We start from the raw sequence: 18,357 nt of genomic DNA on the forward strand, positions 1-18,357 counted from the left end.
TCTCATGACACTTATATTAATAGTAGTAAAGATCTTCTTAGTTTATAATATATTCGTTTATATATTAATAAGAATATTAATTATCGAGGCCTTAGTTATAGTTATTATATATTTTATCTTCTTCTTAAACGTATTTATCTTAAGTGTATCTATTTTAAATATATACTCTATAGCTATTATAGCTATCTTAAGTATATTAATATATCTTAATATCTACTTAATAGTCTACTTCTACTTCTTCTTTCATTTTTACTTAAAGCTTAAATTCTATAGATAAATTAGATTTAGATTATTTAGTTATAAAGTAATTCTTTAAATAAAAAAGGTCTTAGACCTCTAAGGCGGTATAAAAGAATAAGATCGTAGAGGTAAAACGTATTATTAATATAAATATATAAATAATTAAGTATCTAAAAGTAATAAAGAATTTTATATCTACTATATATCGTATTATTATATAATTAAAGATTTCTAATACTTTAACTAGAGGCTTTAAGATAGATTTAAAGATATTTAAGTTTTAATAGCGATAGATAAAGATTTTAATAACTCTAAGATAGTAGTAATAATAGTAAATATAGTTTAGTCTTTAAAATCTATCTAAATATCGCACTTATTAAAAGCCTTATTTAACTTTCTTATATTCGTCTTAAAGATATAGTCTTCTATAGTATTATACTTAAAATACTCTCTCGAAAAGCGATTATATTAACTTCTTCTTATGATATATTATAAAAAGTTATTAAAGTTCTTTTAGAACTAAGGCTATATCTTATAAAAGTATCTTTAAATTTATATCTTTAAGATATTAAAAGAGAGCTCGATAAAATTAAAATCTAATAAGTAGAGAGGTAAATATCGAATCTCGTAATTATATTAACGAATTATCTTCTCGATATAAGAATTATAGTATATATTAGTATTATTTATAATTATTAGTATATATAATAGAATAAGATAGAACTAAACTAGAAAATCTTAAATTTGTATATACAGCCAATTATAAATTTAGAGTTATTACGCTCTTTGATTAGACCAGCTAAGTCATCGCGGGTAAATAAATTAGCGTCCGCAACCATCAAAATCTCGCCCTCCCGCGCCTCCCTCATTAAAAAAATAGGTGTACGTTATTCACAATAGTAATAACTTTTTTGTTTTCTATTAAAATTTTGGAGCGCTATTTGCGCTTTTCGAATTTTTAAGAATTTTGAAATTTGGTCTTATAATTATTAAAGCGCAAGGAATTCAAATATCGCTCACCAAAGTTCGCTCACCAAAGTTCGCTCACCAAAGATCGCTCACCTATTTACTCGATAGCCCTGATCAAAAAAATGATTATGAATTTAATTCATAGGCCTTTACTCGTAATATTATAATAAATTAAGAAAATATCGTAATAAGATAGTAACTCGTTAATTAATTATCGAAAGAAGACTTTAATATTAAATTATCTCTTTTTAAATCTAATATAGAGTAGATATTTATTTACTATATAGAGATCTACACCGAAAGTTCTATACTCGTTAAGACTCTTACGCTTAAACTTCGAATAACGCTTTATCTAAAGGATTATCTAGATAATATATCTAAAGTTCTTCGAAATCGCACCTAGCTCTAGTTAGATTTCGAGACTTAATACTTCTATTAAGGCTAAAAGAAGTATCTTAAATTTCATTATACGCTATAAGAAGATATTTCTAGACTTCTTCTCTATAGAGTCGCTTTTCGAAAGTAGGATTAGGGCTATACTAGTGCGAGTGTAGAACTTTCGATATAGACCTCTATATACGTTAAAAGTATATTTTAGAAATACTCTCTTTTTAAATCTATATAATATTAATCGTTTTAATTAATAAAAGTATAAACTCTATATTATTAGCTTATAAATTTATTAAATAAAGTCTTATCTATAAAGACTAGCTACTCTATAATTATATAAAAAAACTTTATAATCTAATATAGACGAAGCTTCTTATTCTATCGATATTTAACTCTTTAATTAATTTTCTTATTTAAGTATCTTCTCTTAAGAGTTTTTAATATTATAAATTAATATATAAATAGATTACTAGTCGAAAAGATATAATATAATATAAGATATTAATCTATTATATTATACTCTAATATAATATAAGTTATTAAGATTTATATTATTTTATATCTAATATAGTATAGGATTTTAATAGAATATCTTACGATATAATATATCTATAATATTATATTATAAAATAACGAGTAAAGACCTATAAATTAAATTCATAATCATTTTTTTTGATCGGGGCTGTCGAGTAAATTTTGGTGAGCGATCTTTAGTGAGCGATATCTGAATTCCTTATCTTTAAATATCTATAAGACTAAATTTAATAATTCTTTTTTTATCTGAAAGCCCACATTATACTCTATAGTTTAAATAAAAAATTTTAAAATTTTAATAGAAAACAAAAAAGTTATTCTAAAATCAAATAATGTATACCTGTTTTTTTTGATCAGGGCTGTCCGGCTGTCGAGCGAACTCTGGTGAGCGATATTTGAATTCCTTGCGCTTTAATAATTATAAGACCAAATTTCAAAATTCTTAAAAATTCGGAAAGCGCAGACTGCGCTCCAAAATTTAAAATTTAAAATCTCAAAAAGTTAATAGAAAACAAAAAAGTTTTTCTATATGTTAATAATGTACACCTATTTTTTTAATAGTTGCGGACGCTAATTTGTTTACCCGCGATATCTAATCAAAAAGCGTAGACCTAACGAATTAATAATTGGCTGCACATATAAATTCAAGGTTTTCTAGTTTAGCTCTACCTTATTCTATTATATATACTAATATATATATAAGATATCTCGATTAAGATTTCTATATTTAGAAGTAATTATTCTAATTATTATTCTAGTTAATAATTACGCTAAATTAATAAGATATAGAATTAAATATAATTATATTTTATTACTTTATATATATAAAAGAAAGCGAGCTATATCTACTAGTAATAAGAAAAGCTTATCTTCTTCTAATATTAACCGCGCGAAATTCGCTAATACTTTATAATTAAAATTATCGATAATAATTTTATACGCTTATTATATATTTTCGATATCGTTATCTAGTATAAAATTATATATATTATAATTATAATCTTTTTATTAAATCGTTAATTTAGAAAAATTAATATATTTCTTAGTATTCTCTTAAAAGTATTATAGCTTAATATAATAAATTATATTTCTTTAAGCTATCTTCTCGCGATATATAAAAAAAAATTAGATATAAAAAGTATATAAAAGTATATTTAATAATTCTAAAACGAATTAGCGATATCTATAATAATAATTAAAATTAAAAATTAGATATATTTAAATAAGAGGTAGTTTTATATTACTCGTATAATAGCGATAGTAATAATTAAGATTAAAATATTAATTTAAATAGCGTAACTTTTATAGTAAGCTTTTTATTATTATACGCTAAATTAATTATATATAAATAAAGATCTATAATTTTATCTTCTAGATATAATTATATTTAATATTTTAAATTTTTTATAATAGTTTAATATTTATTAATTAGCGCGTTAATATTATTATATTTAAGCTATAATAACGCTTATCGTTAAATTTTATATTACGCTTTTAAGTAGCTTAAAAGATAAGATCTACTTAATTATTAGCGCGTATAATAAAATTATTTTTAACACTTATATTTTATTTAATTTCGATATTATTTATTTTCTTTTAATTCGAGCTTTTATCTTTATCTACGTATATAATAATTCGCGTAATAAACGAAATTTTAAACTTCTTTATAATTACGCTTATATACTTTTTTTATATAATATTATTAAAATATAAATTTATTAGAATAATAATTAAAATTAAAAATTACTTATTATTTATCTATTATATCTTATCTAATTTACTTAAAAGCTTACTTCTATTATAATAATAATATATTAATATATTTAACTTTATATTTTTTAATAATTATAATATAATTAATAACTAAGATATTAGCTTTCTTTATTTTTTTAATTAGTTTCTCTTTAAATATAAACGTATTTATTCGCTATCGCGATCTCTTAGTATTTTTATTTTAATTAAATTTATTCTCTATTTTTTATTTTAATTAAGAGTTTAATCGCTATCTAATTAATCTATATTAAAACTCTTTAATATCGTTATTATTATTAATATTTAATATTTATTATAATAAATTATTAAACTTAGTCTCTTCTACTTTAATTATTATAAAAAGATAAATTAATAAATATATATAAAAGAATTAAAGAGCTTATATAAATATCTACGAATACTAAGTTATTCTTAATTTTAATTAAAATTTATTTTATTAAAAAGAGCGTTAATTCTAGTAAGTATTGATATTAGAAATAAAGAGAATATATATTATACGTTATTATAAGTATATTATTATAAAGTTTAATTTAAAGAATAATTTTTTTTATAAAGATAATAAGACTTAAAGATAAGAAAGTAAGAATAAAATACGCGAAAATTTTAATAAATTATAATAGTTTAGTATTAGCTAAATTAAGTAAAAATAATTACTTATTAACTTACTCTTTTAGATATTTTATCTTTTAATCTATATAAGTTATAATAATAATTATAATTATTATAAAAGTAATTAAGATTATATTAGATAATAGCGCTTAATAAATATAATTCGTTTAAATTTAAATCTTTAAAATTAAAGAGAAAGTATTTTATTAATATTTAATTTAAGCTAAATAATATAAAATAATTTAAAAATTTAATATACGCGATAGATATTTAAGCTTTTCTTCCCCTTCTTTTTCTCTAAGACTTTCTTTTTATATTAATTCTTCTTATTATTAGACTATCTTCTTTATACGTTAAACTTCTATTTAAATAACTTAATATTATTATAATAATATTAAAAATATAATATAATTATTAAATTATATATTTATTTTTTATTTTTTAATAATTTTAAGTTAATATATAGATAGATTACGTAAAGAGCTTAATTTATATACGCTTAATCTATTATTAATAACTTTTTAAAAAAGCTAATATTATTTTAAAGTATTAGATATAGCGTTAAAATAAAGTTTTTATTAAATATTACTATCGCTTTAATCGCTATTACTACTACTTTAATAAATATTATTTCTATTTTAATAATATTAAGATATTAATAAAAATTAGATAATATATTTTTCTAATTATTATTATATTTATTATATATAATTAACGCGAGCTATAACTTAAGCTTTACGCGAGATTTATTATTATTAAAAATCGATTAATCTTATAATTTTAAAGCTTCTCTTTTAACGCCTAGTTTATTAAATTATACTTAATTAAAATTTATTAAAGCGTTATTATATTTAAAGATTCGCTTTTAAAGTATTATATAAAATAATAAAAATCTTTCTAATTCGTTAATTTAAGAGTAAGTCTTTTATTATTATACTTTATAATTAACTCTAATAATCTCTATTTAAATAGATATTTATCTTTATATAATATATAGAAAGCGAGTTATATTATAGAAAAAGAATCTAAATCTTATAATTATTTTAATTAAATTATTTAAACTAAAAACGAGAATATATTTATCTTTATATAATTTAATTATTAAATTAATTAATTATTATAGATATAATTATAAAATATAATTATATATTATTAATTATTCTAATAATTATAAAAAGTATAAAAGAAATAAAATTATATAATTAAGTATTTATAAACTTTTCTCTTCTAAATATTTATTTTAATTTAGAATTTAATCGCTATTTAATTAAAAAAAGAATAAGATATAAAAAGTATATAAAAGTATATTTAATAATTTTAGAATAAATTAATAATATCTATAATAATAATTAAAATTAAAAATTAAATATATTTAAATAAAAGATAGCTTCGCGTTATTTATATAATAATAAGAGTAATAATTAAAATTAAAATATTAATTTAAATAGCGTAGCTTTTATAATAGATTTTTTATTATTATATATTAAATTAATTATATATTAATAAAGATTTATAATTTTATCTTCTAAATATAATTATATTTAATATTTTAAGATTTTTATAATAGCTTAATATTTATTAGTTAACGTATTAATATTTTTATATTTAAATTATAATAAAGCTTATTATTAAATTTTATATCGCGCTTTTAAATAGCTTAAAAGATAAAATCTATTTAATTATTAACGTATATAATAGAATTATTTTTAATATTTATATCTTATTTAGTTTTAATATTATTTATATTTTTATAATTTAAACTTTTATCTTTATTTATATATATAATAATTTACGCGAAGAGCGAAACTCTAGACTTTCTTTAAATTACGCTTATATATTTTTCTTATATAATATTATTAAAATATAAATTTATTTATTAAAATAATAATTAAATTTAGAAGCTACTTATTACTTATTTATTATATTTTATTTAATCTATTTAAGAGCTTACTTCTATTTTCTTATTAAATCTATTAATTAAATTAAAATTTATATATTATTTTTATATAAATTTCTAATCGCGTATTAAATAATATTTTATTATTTAAAACTTTTAATATAATTTAATTAAGAAAAGAATCTATTATATAAAAAATTATAAATTATAATATATATTTTTATAGCGATAGAGAATTCTAATTATCTTTATAATTATTATTATTTAAAAATAATTATAATAGTAAAAAATATTTATATTCTTATTTTTAATTTAGAATTAGAATTATATAATTAACTTATTAAGATTTTAAATTTAAATAATTTATATTTTTATAAAAGCGCTTAAATCGCTTAAGTATATTAGCGATATTTTTATATATTAATTTAATATTAATAAGCTTAAAAGTCTTTTATATCTCTTCGCTTATCTTATTAAATATAAATTTATATCTTATTATATTATAATTCTTAGACTATTATCTAGTCGGTTTTAATAATAATATTTATTCTTTTTTATTCTTAAGCGTCTATATTATATAATTCTTAAAAATTACGTATTTTATTTTAATAAAAAATATATATAAGAGAAAAAGATAGTAAACTTTTATTAGACTTTATAATTAAAGATAATTAATAAATAAGTTTAATATAAATAAAATTAATATATAAATAATAAGTCTATTTAAATATAGATTAGAATATTAAAATTAAAATTAATATAAAGAAAAATTTACGTTAGTAAATATTATTTTAATAATTCTTTTTTAAGAAAATTTTTATAAATTATACGAGACTCCTACGTAATAAAAAATTTTTTTTTTTAAGAGTTTATTATATCTTCGAAAATTTCTAGATATTTAATCTTCTTTCTAATAGATTTAATTATAATTTATTATACTCGTTATTATAATAAAAAGATATTAATAAATATTTCGATCTTTTATACTTATATCTTTTCTATTAATATTATTAAGAAATTTATATCTTTTAAAAAAAATTAAAAATTTTTAGATCGTTTAATTTTTTAATTAATAATATTTAACTATATATTAATAATTATATTTTTATATTTTTTCTTTATATTAAATTATTTATCGCGCTTTATATTAATATTCTTAATAAAATTTAGAATTAAAACTATATTTAATAAATTTAATCGTTTATAGAGTTTATTATCTTCGATATAATATATAAAATATTATATATAAATATTAATTATAATATTAGAAAGATATTAAAATAATTATAATAATAATTAGAATTTATAATAAGTATATCGATTATATATAATACGTTTAATAATTCTTTCTTTTATTTTCTCTTTTTTTTAAAAATAGCTTTTTAATATTTTAAGAAAGCTAGAAATTTTTTTTAATTATAAATTTCGCTATTATATTTATATTATTTTATTTTTTTAAAATTACTCTTAATAATTTATATATATTTAAACTTATTAAATATTAACGCGATTTTACTATATTCTTATTTCTAAAATATTTATCTACTATTTTTTATATCTTACTATTATTTAAGCTTTTAAAATATTTTTATTTTTTTAGAAATAATATAATAGAGTAAATTAAAGTTATTATCTTTATTAATAATATTAACTTTTATAATATTAAGAGATAATAAAAAGTATATAAATTTATTTACTTAATTAAATTCTTACTTAAAATAATTATAATAATAATTTTTATATAAAAAGCTTATTATAAGATATTAAAGAATATATTATAAAGAGTATATTAGTATTATAATAAAAATAATAAGAAAATTTAAGTAAAATTATATTATTATAGAAGATAATATAATTAAAAAAAATATTAGAAAAAATTAAAATATAAGAAAATATAAGAATACGCTAATTAAAAAATAGGCTAGTTTACTAGCGCGTTTTCGCGTTTTTTTAAATTCTTATTTATAAAGAAATTTAACGCTAATTTTTAATATTATAAAGTTAAATTTTAATTAAATTTTTTTAAATTTAATAATCTAATTAAAGTCTTTAAGAATTATTATTAATAATAAACTTTTCTTAGCTTTTATATAATAATAAATATCTATTTTAAACTTCTAAGAATCTAAATCTAAGAATCTTATAAGATAAATTTATCTTTTTTAAGATTTTATTTTACACTTTCGATTTATTATATATATTTTCTCTTTTAAAGAATAATTAAAAAGATAATTAGAATATTAATTAGATCGCTTACTTTTAGAATACTATTTATTTTATATTTATATTTAAAAAGATATAATAATAAATATAAATACTTTTAATAAAGAATCTTTATTAATAAACTCTTAATTAGCTATCTAATTTTTTAATAATAAAGAAATATCGAGTTAATTAGAAGGTTTTAAAAGTAATAAATTAAAAAGTTCTAAAGATAATTAATTAGAAAGTTTTAAAAATATTTAATTAGAAAGTTCTAAAGATAATTAGCTAGAAAGTTTTAGAGATAATTAATTAAAAAATTCTAAAAATAATTAATTATAAAGTTCTAGAAGTAATTAGATAATAGATTTAAAAAGTAGTTTATTAATAAATCTAATTATATTAGAAAAAGAAAAGATAGACTTTATTACGAAAGAAGCTTAAGATTAAAAACTTCTAATATATAATAAGAATAATAATATTATAATCTAGCGATAAGTTTTATAATAAATTTATATAAATTTATTAATTTTAATATATAAGTAATTAGTACGATTAGAAGAAAAAAAAATAATTTTTATAATTCTAATTATTATAATAAGAAAAAGTTTAAATATAATCTTCTCTTTTTTAATTATTATTATAATTATCTAACTTTTTAAATTAAATAAATTTAAAAATATATTAATAAAAATAAAGAGTTAATATATATATTCGATAACGATATATCTAATAATAATAATATAACTCTATTTTAAAATTAGACTATCTCTTAAAATCGAGATATTATTTATAAAAATAGAAATTTTAATAATATCTAAAGTAAAAATATAAAAATTATAATAGCTAAAAAACGTCTATCTACGAATAAATTATTAAAAAAAAATTTAATAAAAAATTTAAAAAGAGAAGATTTAATATATTTTCTACAACGGTCGCGATAAATAGAATAGTATTTTAAGTATTATTAGTAGTAAAAGTAGCTAGAAAGTCGAGTAATAAGATTTCTAAAAAATCTATTATAAGCGAGAAGAGTATAAATAAGAGAAAAAGCGCTATTAATTATATATCTAAAATAAGAAAATTATATAGATTTTATCTAGATAATAAATTTAATCTTATATATATTTTTAATTATCTTTTTAATTATAGCTTATTAGCTATCGCTCTTTATAAAATTAAATACTTTTAGAAATTAATTAAGCTATTAATTTCGAAAGCTTTATTTTTAAAATTTATTTAAGAAATTTTATTAGATATAATAGATAGACTTAAAAATAATATTAAATATTATTAATAAAATTCTATTATTAAGACGATATAGAAGATAATAAAATCTTTTCTATCTAATAATTTTTTAAATAAAACTTTTTATTATTCTTATATATAAATCGCTAATAATAGAATATAAATTCTTAACTTCTAGTAATTTATAATAAACGCGTAATATTATAAATTAAAAATATATAGCTTTTATATAGACTTTTAAAATTATTTAATATTAAATTATATATAAGTATAATAATAAGTTAAAAGCTTATAATTTAATTTAGATAGATTTTTAAACTACTATAAGTAATAGAATAGAAAACTTTATAATTAAATTATCGATTTTCTTAATTTATAATATAATCTTTAATTATTATATTATTTATAAAAGTATATTTTATTTTAAATTAATATTATATAATATATTTAATTTATAATTTAAAGAATTAATATTATTTATTATTATAAAATTATTTATATTATAATTATAATTTTAATATAAATATATATTATATTTTCTTATCTAATTAATAATAATTATATATTTTTATAAATTCTTATTATTATTTTAAAAAATAAAAGATTTTATTAAAGTTTATATATATTTAATTATTATATTAATTCTCGACTTAGAATTCTAATTATCTTTATAATTAATATTATATAAAATTATTAATTTATAATTTTAAAAAATTATATTATATTAAAAAATTAAAATAAATTATTATTATAAAATTATTTATATTATAATAATAGTTTTAATATAGAAGTATATTTATTATACTTACTTATTTAATTAATAAATACTATATTTATATAATAGATTCTTATTATTATCTTAGAAAATAAAAGATTTTAATTAAAATCTATTAGATATTTATTTATTATCTTAATCTTAAATTTATATTCGATTTAGAATTCTAATTATCTTTATAATTAATACTATATAAAGTATTTAATTTATTTTTTTAAAAAATTATATTATATTAAAAATTATATTCTATTAAATTATAAAAAAAATTTATTATTATAAAATTATAAGTATTATAAGTATAGTTTAAATATCTTATTTTCTTATTTAATTAATAAGTATTATATTTAATAATAGATTTCTATTATTATCTTAAAAAATAAAAGATTCTATTAAAATCTATAAGATATTATATTTTTTACGAGTAAAGGCCTATAAATTAAATTTATAATTATTTTTTTAATTAAGATTATCGAGTAAATAGATAAATAATCTTTAATAAGCGAACTTTAATAAGCGAGCTATTCGACTATCAAGCGAACTTTAATAAATAATATTTAAATTTCTTATACTTTAATAATTATTAGATTAAATTTAAAAATTCTTTTTTTTATCTAAAAGTTCTTATTTCGTTCTATAATTTTAAAAAAAATCCTAAAATTTTAATAAAAAATAAAAAAGTTATTTTATTTGTAAATAATATATATCTATTTTTTAATTAGAGCTATTTAATTATATTTTTTTTATAATTATAAATATTAATTTATTTACTCGCGATAATTTAATTAATCTAATTAAAAAGCGTAGTAAATTTAAATTTATAATTAATTATATATATAAATTTAAGATTTTTAAGCTTAACTTTATCTTATTTTATTATATATATTAATAAAATTAATTATTAATTATTAATTAACTTATTAATATATAATTAAGCTTATAAACTTTTCTTTAAATTTAAATTTAAATTCTTCTTTAAATCTTTTATTATATCTATTTTATTCTTCTTTATCTAAAAGTCTTATAATTTTATATTATTAATTATTATTTTAAGTTTTATATAAGCGCTATAAATAAAAATAAAAATAATAAACTTTTTATATACTACTTTTTTATTTTTTTATTTTTTTATTTATTTATTATAATATTATAATAATTAGAAAAATAATTAAAAAGATATTTAGAAGTTATATTTTATTTTCTTCTTATAAAGTATCTTTTATATATTATTATTTATAGATTTAATAAATATATATATTATAAAATTAACGTAATAGTAATTTTATATAGCGAGAAGATAAATAATAATAGAATTATAAATAATCTATTATTAAAAGAGAAAGATAAAATTCTTTATTATTATAAAGTAAAATTAAATTTATAATTTTAATTATATATATAAAAGTAAATAATATAAATAATTTTTAGCGAATACTTTATAATAATAATCTTTTAATTAAATTCTTCTTATTTTTATTATTATTAAGATCTTATAATTATTTAATTAATATTAAAAATCGTAAGTATAAAGCGATAGAAGAGCTCTTATAGAATTCTTATATTATTAAATCTTATCGATATATAATAACTCTCGAAGTATATAATTCACTTAAAGCTCGCTTATAAAAGTTATTTATTATTAATCTTAATACGATATTAATTATAAGAGATAAAGTTAAAAATATAAATAGATTTAAAAGTGTAAATTTAAAGAAATAAAAAAAGATATTATAAGAGATTAAAGATATATACTTCTATAAATAATAAGATTAACTATATTATAATATTATTAGATATTAATATATATAATTTTTTTATTTAATATTCTAAAGAAAAAGTATATATTTATATTAGCTATATAATTAAGTCTAAATAATTAAAAATAAAAAAGTATTATTAATAATAATAAGAGTATAATCTTATAATAAAAAGATTTAATAGAGAAGAAAATATTAAATAATTTTATCTATTTTATAACTCTAAGATAAATAAAAAAAGAGAAAGAATAAGAGATAAGTATATTATTAGATAATAACTTAAAGTTATTAATTAGATTATTTAATATAATTAAATAATCTTATAAATAGAGATTACTTTTTATTTTTATAATAATTTAAAAATTTTAATAAAAGACTTATTAGTTTTTATAAGTGAAAATAATATATATTAACTTTTATAACTATTAATCTTATTATATAATTAAAATATATAAATATAAAAATTTTACGATATAGAATTATTCTTTTAAAATCGATTATAAGATATATTATTATTATTTCTTATATATATAAAATTATTAATTTATAATTTTTAGATTAAAAAAATATATAATTATATATAGACGAATTCTATAGTAAATATTCTTTTTATTTATTACTCTCTCTTTAATAAAAGTATATTAAAAATTATCTAGACTAATTAATTAAAATTTAATTTATTATCTTTATATATTTATTTTAATAAGATTAAGTATATAATATAAAGAAATTTAATAGTATAATAATTTAATATAAATAATAATAATTTTCTAGATTTACTAGACTCGACTAAATAATAATTAAAGAATTATAATTATACGCTAAATAAATAAAAATTAAATAAAGATAACGATAGAGTAGAAGAGATTTTTTGAATAATAATTAATAACTATAATAATAAAATTTTAAATTATTTTTTATTTTTATTATCAGTATATATAAAAGAATAAGGTAGGGCTGAGCTTGGAAACCTTGAATTTGTATGTGCAGCCAATCATCAATTCGGGGTTATTACGCCTTTTGGCTAGACTGACTGAGTCAGCCCGCTAGCCCTCCCGAGCTCCCTCATCAAAAATTTGTGTGTAGAAGTTTTACACTCTGAAATAACCAGCTCCCTACGGATGCTGTTTCTTCATAATTTCGTAAATTGTAGAACTCAGTGTGCGCTTTCTAACGCTGTAAAAATAATGAAGTTTGGCCTACTATTGGTGGATTAAATGGATATTCAAATATGGTAGTCATGGTAGTCACACCAGACGCGTCCGGGATCGGATAATAATCCTTCCACCTGTTTGTTATTCTTCCACCATTCTACCAATTCTATCAATTCTATCAATTCTATCAATTCTACCAATTCCACCAATATGAACATAATCGTCTTCGGTACCCCTCGCCCAATTAGAGCCCCTTACTGACGCCCCCCAGGCCACCCCTCGGCGAATCCGCTACTGCTGGCAATCGAGGCCGCAAGCGAGCCCAACAGCTACCTACTACTACTCATAAACGCGTCGGTACCCTCGCACTCAGTTGAACAAGAGGAGGATCTACAACAGGCGAATGCGGAGAACACTACGGAGACAGTCATCAGCAGCAGTGACACAACAGGCCTACTCTCCACGATCTCACACCAATCCACTCAGCCAGTGCAAGAGAAGTCAATACAGCAGGCGAATACGGAGAACACTACGGAGAAACAAAGCGGCAACAAGGCCCTCAGCACCAAGAACACGGCTCAGCTCTCCAAGATCCCACGTCATATGCTCTCCACGGTTCCACATCAAATCATCACTCAGCAAGCGGAGAACACCACTGCAACTTAGCCTGTCATCCCCACTACATTGAGGAGTAAGAGAAGGAACTATAATAGGCAAATGCGGAGAACACTGCGGAGAAACCAAGCGGCAATAAGGCCCCCAGCACCAAGAACAGGCTCAGCTCTCCAAGATCCCACGTCATATGCTCTCCACGATTCCACATCAAATTATCACTCAGCAAGCGGAGAACACCACTGTAACTTGGCCTATCATCCCCACTGCATTGAGGAGTAAGAGGAGGAACTATAACAGGCAAATGCGGAGACCACTGCGGAGAAACCAAGCGGCAACAAGGCCACCATCGTCAAGAACACGGCTCAGCTCTCCAAGATCCCACGTCATATGCTCTCCACGGTTCCATATCAAATCATCACTCAGCAAGCGGAGAACACCACTGCAACTTGGCCGTTCCATATCAAATCATCACTCAGCAAGCGGAGAACACCACTGCAACTTAGCCTGTCATCCCCACTACATTAAGGAGTAAGAGGAGGAACTACAACAGGCAAATGCGGAGAACACTGCGGAGAACACTATGGAGAATACTGCGGAGAAACCAAGCGACAACAAGGCCACCATCGTCAAGAACACGGCTCAGCTCTCCAAGATCCCACATCATATCAGTTATCCACTCAGTCAGCCACTCAGCTAGCCACTCAGTCTGATACTCTATAAGAGGAGGAGTAAGAGAAGGAACTACAATAGGCAAATGCGGAGAACACTACGGAGAAATCAAGCGGCAATAAGGCTACCATCGTCAAGAACACGGCTCAGCTCTCCAAGATCCCACATCATATCAGTTATCCACTCAGTCAGCTACTCAGCTAGCCACTCAGTCTGATACTCTATAAGAGGAGGAGTAAGAGAAGGAACTACAATAGGCAAATGCGGAGAACACTGCGAAGAAACCAAGCGGCAACAAGGCCACCATCGTCAAGAACACGGCTCAGCTCTCCAAGATCCCACGTTATATTAGTCATCCACTCAGTTAGCTACTCAGCTAGCCACTTAGTCTAATACTCTATAAGAGGAGGAGCAAGAGAAGAAACTACAACAGGCAAATGCGGAGAACACTGCGGAGAAACCAAGCGGCAACAAGGCCACCATCGTCAAGAACACGGCTCAGCTCTCCAAGATCCCACGTCATATGCTCTCCACGGTTCCACATCAAATTATTACTTAGTAAGCGGAGAACACCACTGCAACTTGGCCTGTCATCCCCACTGCATTGATATAGTATATCACTACGGCCTCTATAGGAGGAACATCGGACGATATATATTTAGACGAATTAAAATCGTTCGATGTCTACAGCTATTTCATTATTCGAAAGATTTCACTGCGGTAGGAGATATTATGGAATTCACACCACTAACTGACACGTTGTCTCTATTTCTTTCCGATATTTCGATACTTCTTACCATAAGAATATGACCTTTCTCTATTTTTTGTGGGCAATTATTACGGATTAATCCTTCACTTAATATACCTTCCTAATTAGGCCTTAGCGCGCCTCTCTCCGCACATATATGCCTATATACTATATAGATTAAATCAATTTTATAGTGGTGAAAGTAGGTCAAAAACGCACAGTAAGCGATCAGAGTTCGATTTGACTTAGGGCTAGGGCTAAAATTCCATTTAACTTAAAAAAATCCAACTCCATTTAACTTAGAAAAATGAAAAATCCAACTCCATGAATTTAATTCATAGGCCTTTACTTGTTAAGATATAAATATTTAGATATAAGAGCTTAAAAGAAGAGATTATAATAGATTTCATTATCTATTAATTAAAAAAATATTTAGAATTTTATAATATAAATTCTTTTCTTTTATATTAAATGCTAATTCTTAAAATCTATAAATTTTTTTTAAGATAATTAAGAGATAGTAGACTTACTAATATATTACTTAATAACTCTTCGCTATTAATCTCTTAATTCTTTATAAAAGCTATTTCTTATACTTAATAATAATAAAGCGATAACTTTATACTCTTAAGTTTTTAGTTATTTACGCTATTTATCTTATAAATCTTTTTAATATTTCTATTAAAAATTATAATCGATTTTAAAATATAATTCTTTTTAATTATAATATCTTTTTTATATAATAAATACTTTCTACTTATAAGTATATTTAAAAATAAATAATACTTCTTAATTAAGATTTATATCTTAAATATTTATATTTATTAGATATACGTCTTATTTTTTTTAAACCTTTCTTTTTATTAGCTTTAGCATTTTTATTAAATTTATTCTTATCTTTCTTTTTTAACTTTTTAACTTTTTCTTCTTTAATCTTATAAATAATATTTTAAACTTTTATTATTATATTAAATTCTTACTTCTAATTTAATTTATATTAAATTCGTTTATAACTATTATTTAATTTACGATACTTTAAAGTCTAAAAATTCGAGATTTTATTTTATACTCTTAATATATATACGTAATTAATATTATCGCTTAAGATTCTTTTTTAAAGTAATTATTATTATATCTTAAGTATTTCTTTACTTATTTATATTTAATATTTTTCTTCTCTCTTATACGCGTAATAGATATAATTAATTCTACGATTTAAATCTTAAATCTTAAACTTTATATAAAGCTAAAATAATACTTCGTAGTAATTAAATATAAATTTCTAATTCTTAGCGTTTAGTTAAGTTTTAAACGTATTTTTATAAATTAAAAAAAAAATTTATCGATTAATCTTTAATTTTAATATTTTTATTTTATTAAATATCTTTATAGATAAAGCTATTAACGATATAAGAATATAGAGATAATAAAGATTTTATACTCTTATAGATTATCTTAATAAGCTTTTATAAGAAAAATCTATATTTATAAATTATATAAATTTTTATTTAATCTATAAACGCGTTTTATAGTTTAACTATATCTTATTCATATATTTAAAAATATAGATTAATATTAAATACTATCTTTTTTTAATAATCTTCTTATTAATAATCTTCTTATTAATAATAAAGATTATATTTAGATTTTTACTTTTAATCTAATTTATACTAAAATTATTTATAATTATTATTTAACTTACGATATTTTAAAATTTAAGAATTTAAGATTTTATTTTTTATATTAAAATTATTAGCTACGCGTCTCTTTAAATAAGAAGTTCTTACTAATAAAGAGAATATAAAGAGATTATTATTAGAAGAATAAATTTATATATTTTTCGATAATTAAAAAGATAATTAGAATTCTATTTTATATTAAGTATCTTAACCCTCTTTTATTTAAATAAAGCACTTTTAATTATCTTATTTTTATTATTTACGCACTTTCTCTTATTATATAAATTTTATATTTTTAATTACTAATATAACTCTTTTATTATAAATAATATAAAGGTTATTAATTATATAATTTATTAATAAAATAATAACTTAATAGAAAGTTAATATATAATAAAATTTCGATATTAGAGTTACTTCGATAATTTCTTATAACGTATTTAATATAGAAGTCTAAATTTATATAATATAATAAGATAATAATATTATATTAATAATCTCCTATATTATATAAGCGAAAGATCTTTTTAAAAGAAGTAAATTAATTAATTTCTAATATTTTTTAATCTCTTATAAAGTAATAGCTAAACTATTATTAATTATATATATATATTACTTAATAAAATATTATATTACTATACTTACTTTCTTATTTTTAATATTAATTTTTAATCTTTATAAGTAAAGACCTCGAAATACTTTTTTTTATAATCTTTATATCGAGAGCGCGAATAACTAAAAACTTATTTTATTTAATTTTTTTTATAATTATCTTTTTATAATTAGAAGACTTTAAAATTTCTTTTTAATTTAAAATTTTAATATAAAGATTAAATAAGTAATTATTTAATTAATTATTTATATTATTAAAAAGATTATTAAAATTTATATTATCTTTTAAATAGATTAATAAAGTATATAAATTAATATCGCTATTTCTATATAACGATAATATAATAAAATCGCTATTAAGATTAATAATTATTAATAATATATTATTATTAAATTAGATTAAGATAAATAAGATAAAATAATTATAATATAAAATATTAATAAAAAAAAAAAATTTAAGATATTAAAAAAGAAAGAAAGAGAGAATTT

The 18,357-nt window shown here is 18.9% G+C and overlaps 1 protein-coding gene across 1 annotated transcript; it reads left to right on the forward strand.

Annotated features, from left to right (window-relative positions):
* Positions 1 to 13,755: 13,755 nt before the first annotated feature.
* HO173_012468 (uncharacterized protein) lies at positions 13,756 to 14,211 on the forward strand (the record flags this gene model as incomplete). The annotated part of the gene is made up of 2 exons (XM_037314337.1): positions 13,756 to 13,774; positions 13,817 to 14,211. The coding sequence occupies 2 exons, from the start codon at positions 13,756 to 13,758 to the stop codon at positions 14,209 to 14,211; spliced, it is 414 nt and encodes a 137-aa protein (XP_037158789.1).
* Positions 14,212 to 18,357: the final 4,146 nt, after the last annotated feature.

Source organism: Letharia columbiana (genome assembly GCF_014066305.1).
Source record: "Letharia columbiana isolate WasteWater2 chromosome Unknown Sc0000081_s0, whole genome shotgun sequence".
NCBI lineage: Eukaryota > Fungi > Ascomycota > Lecanoromycetes > Lecanorales > Parmeliaceae > Letharia > Letharia columbiana.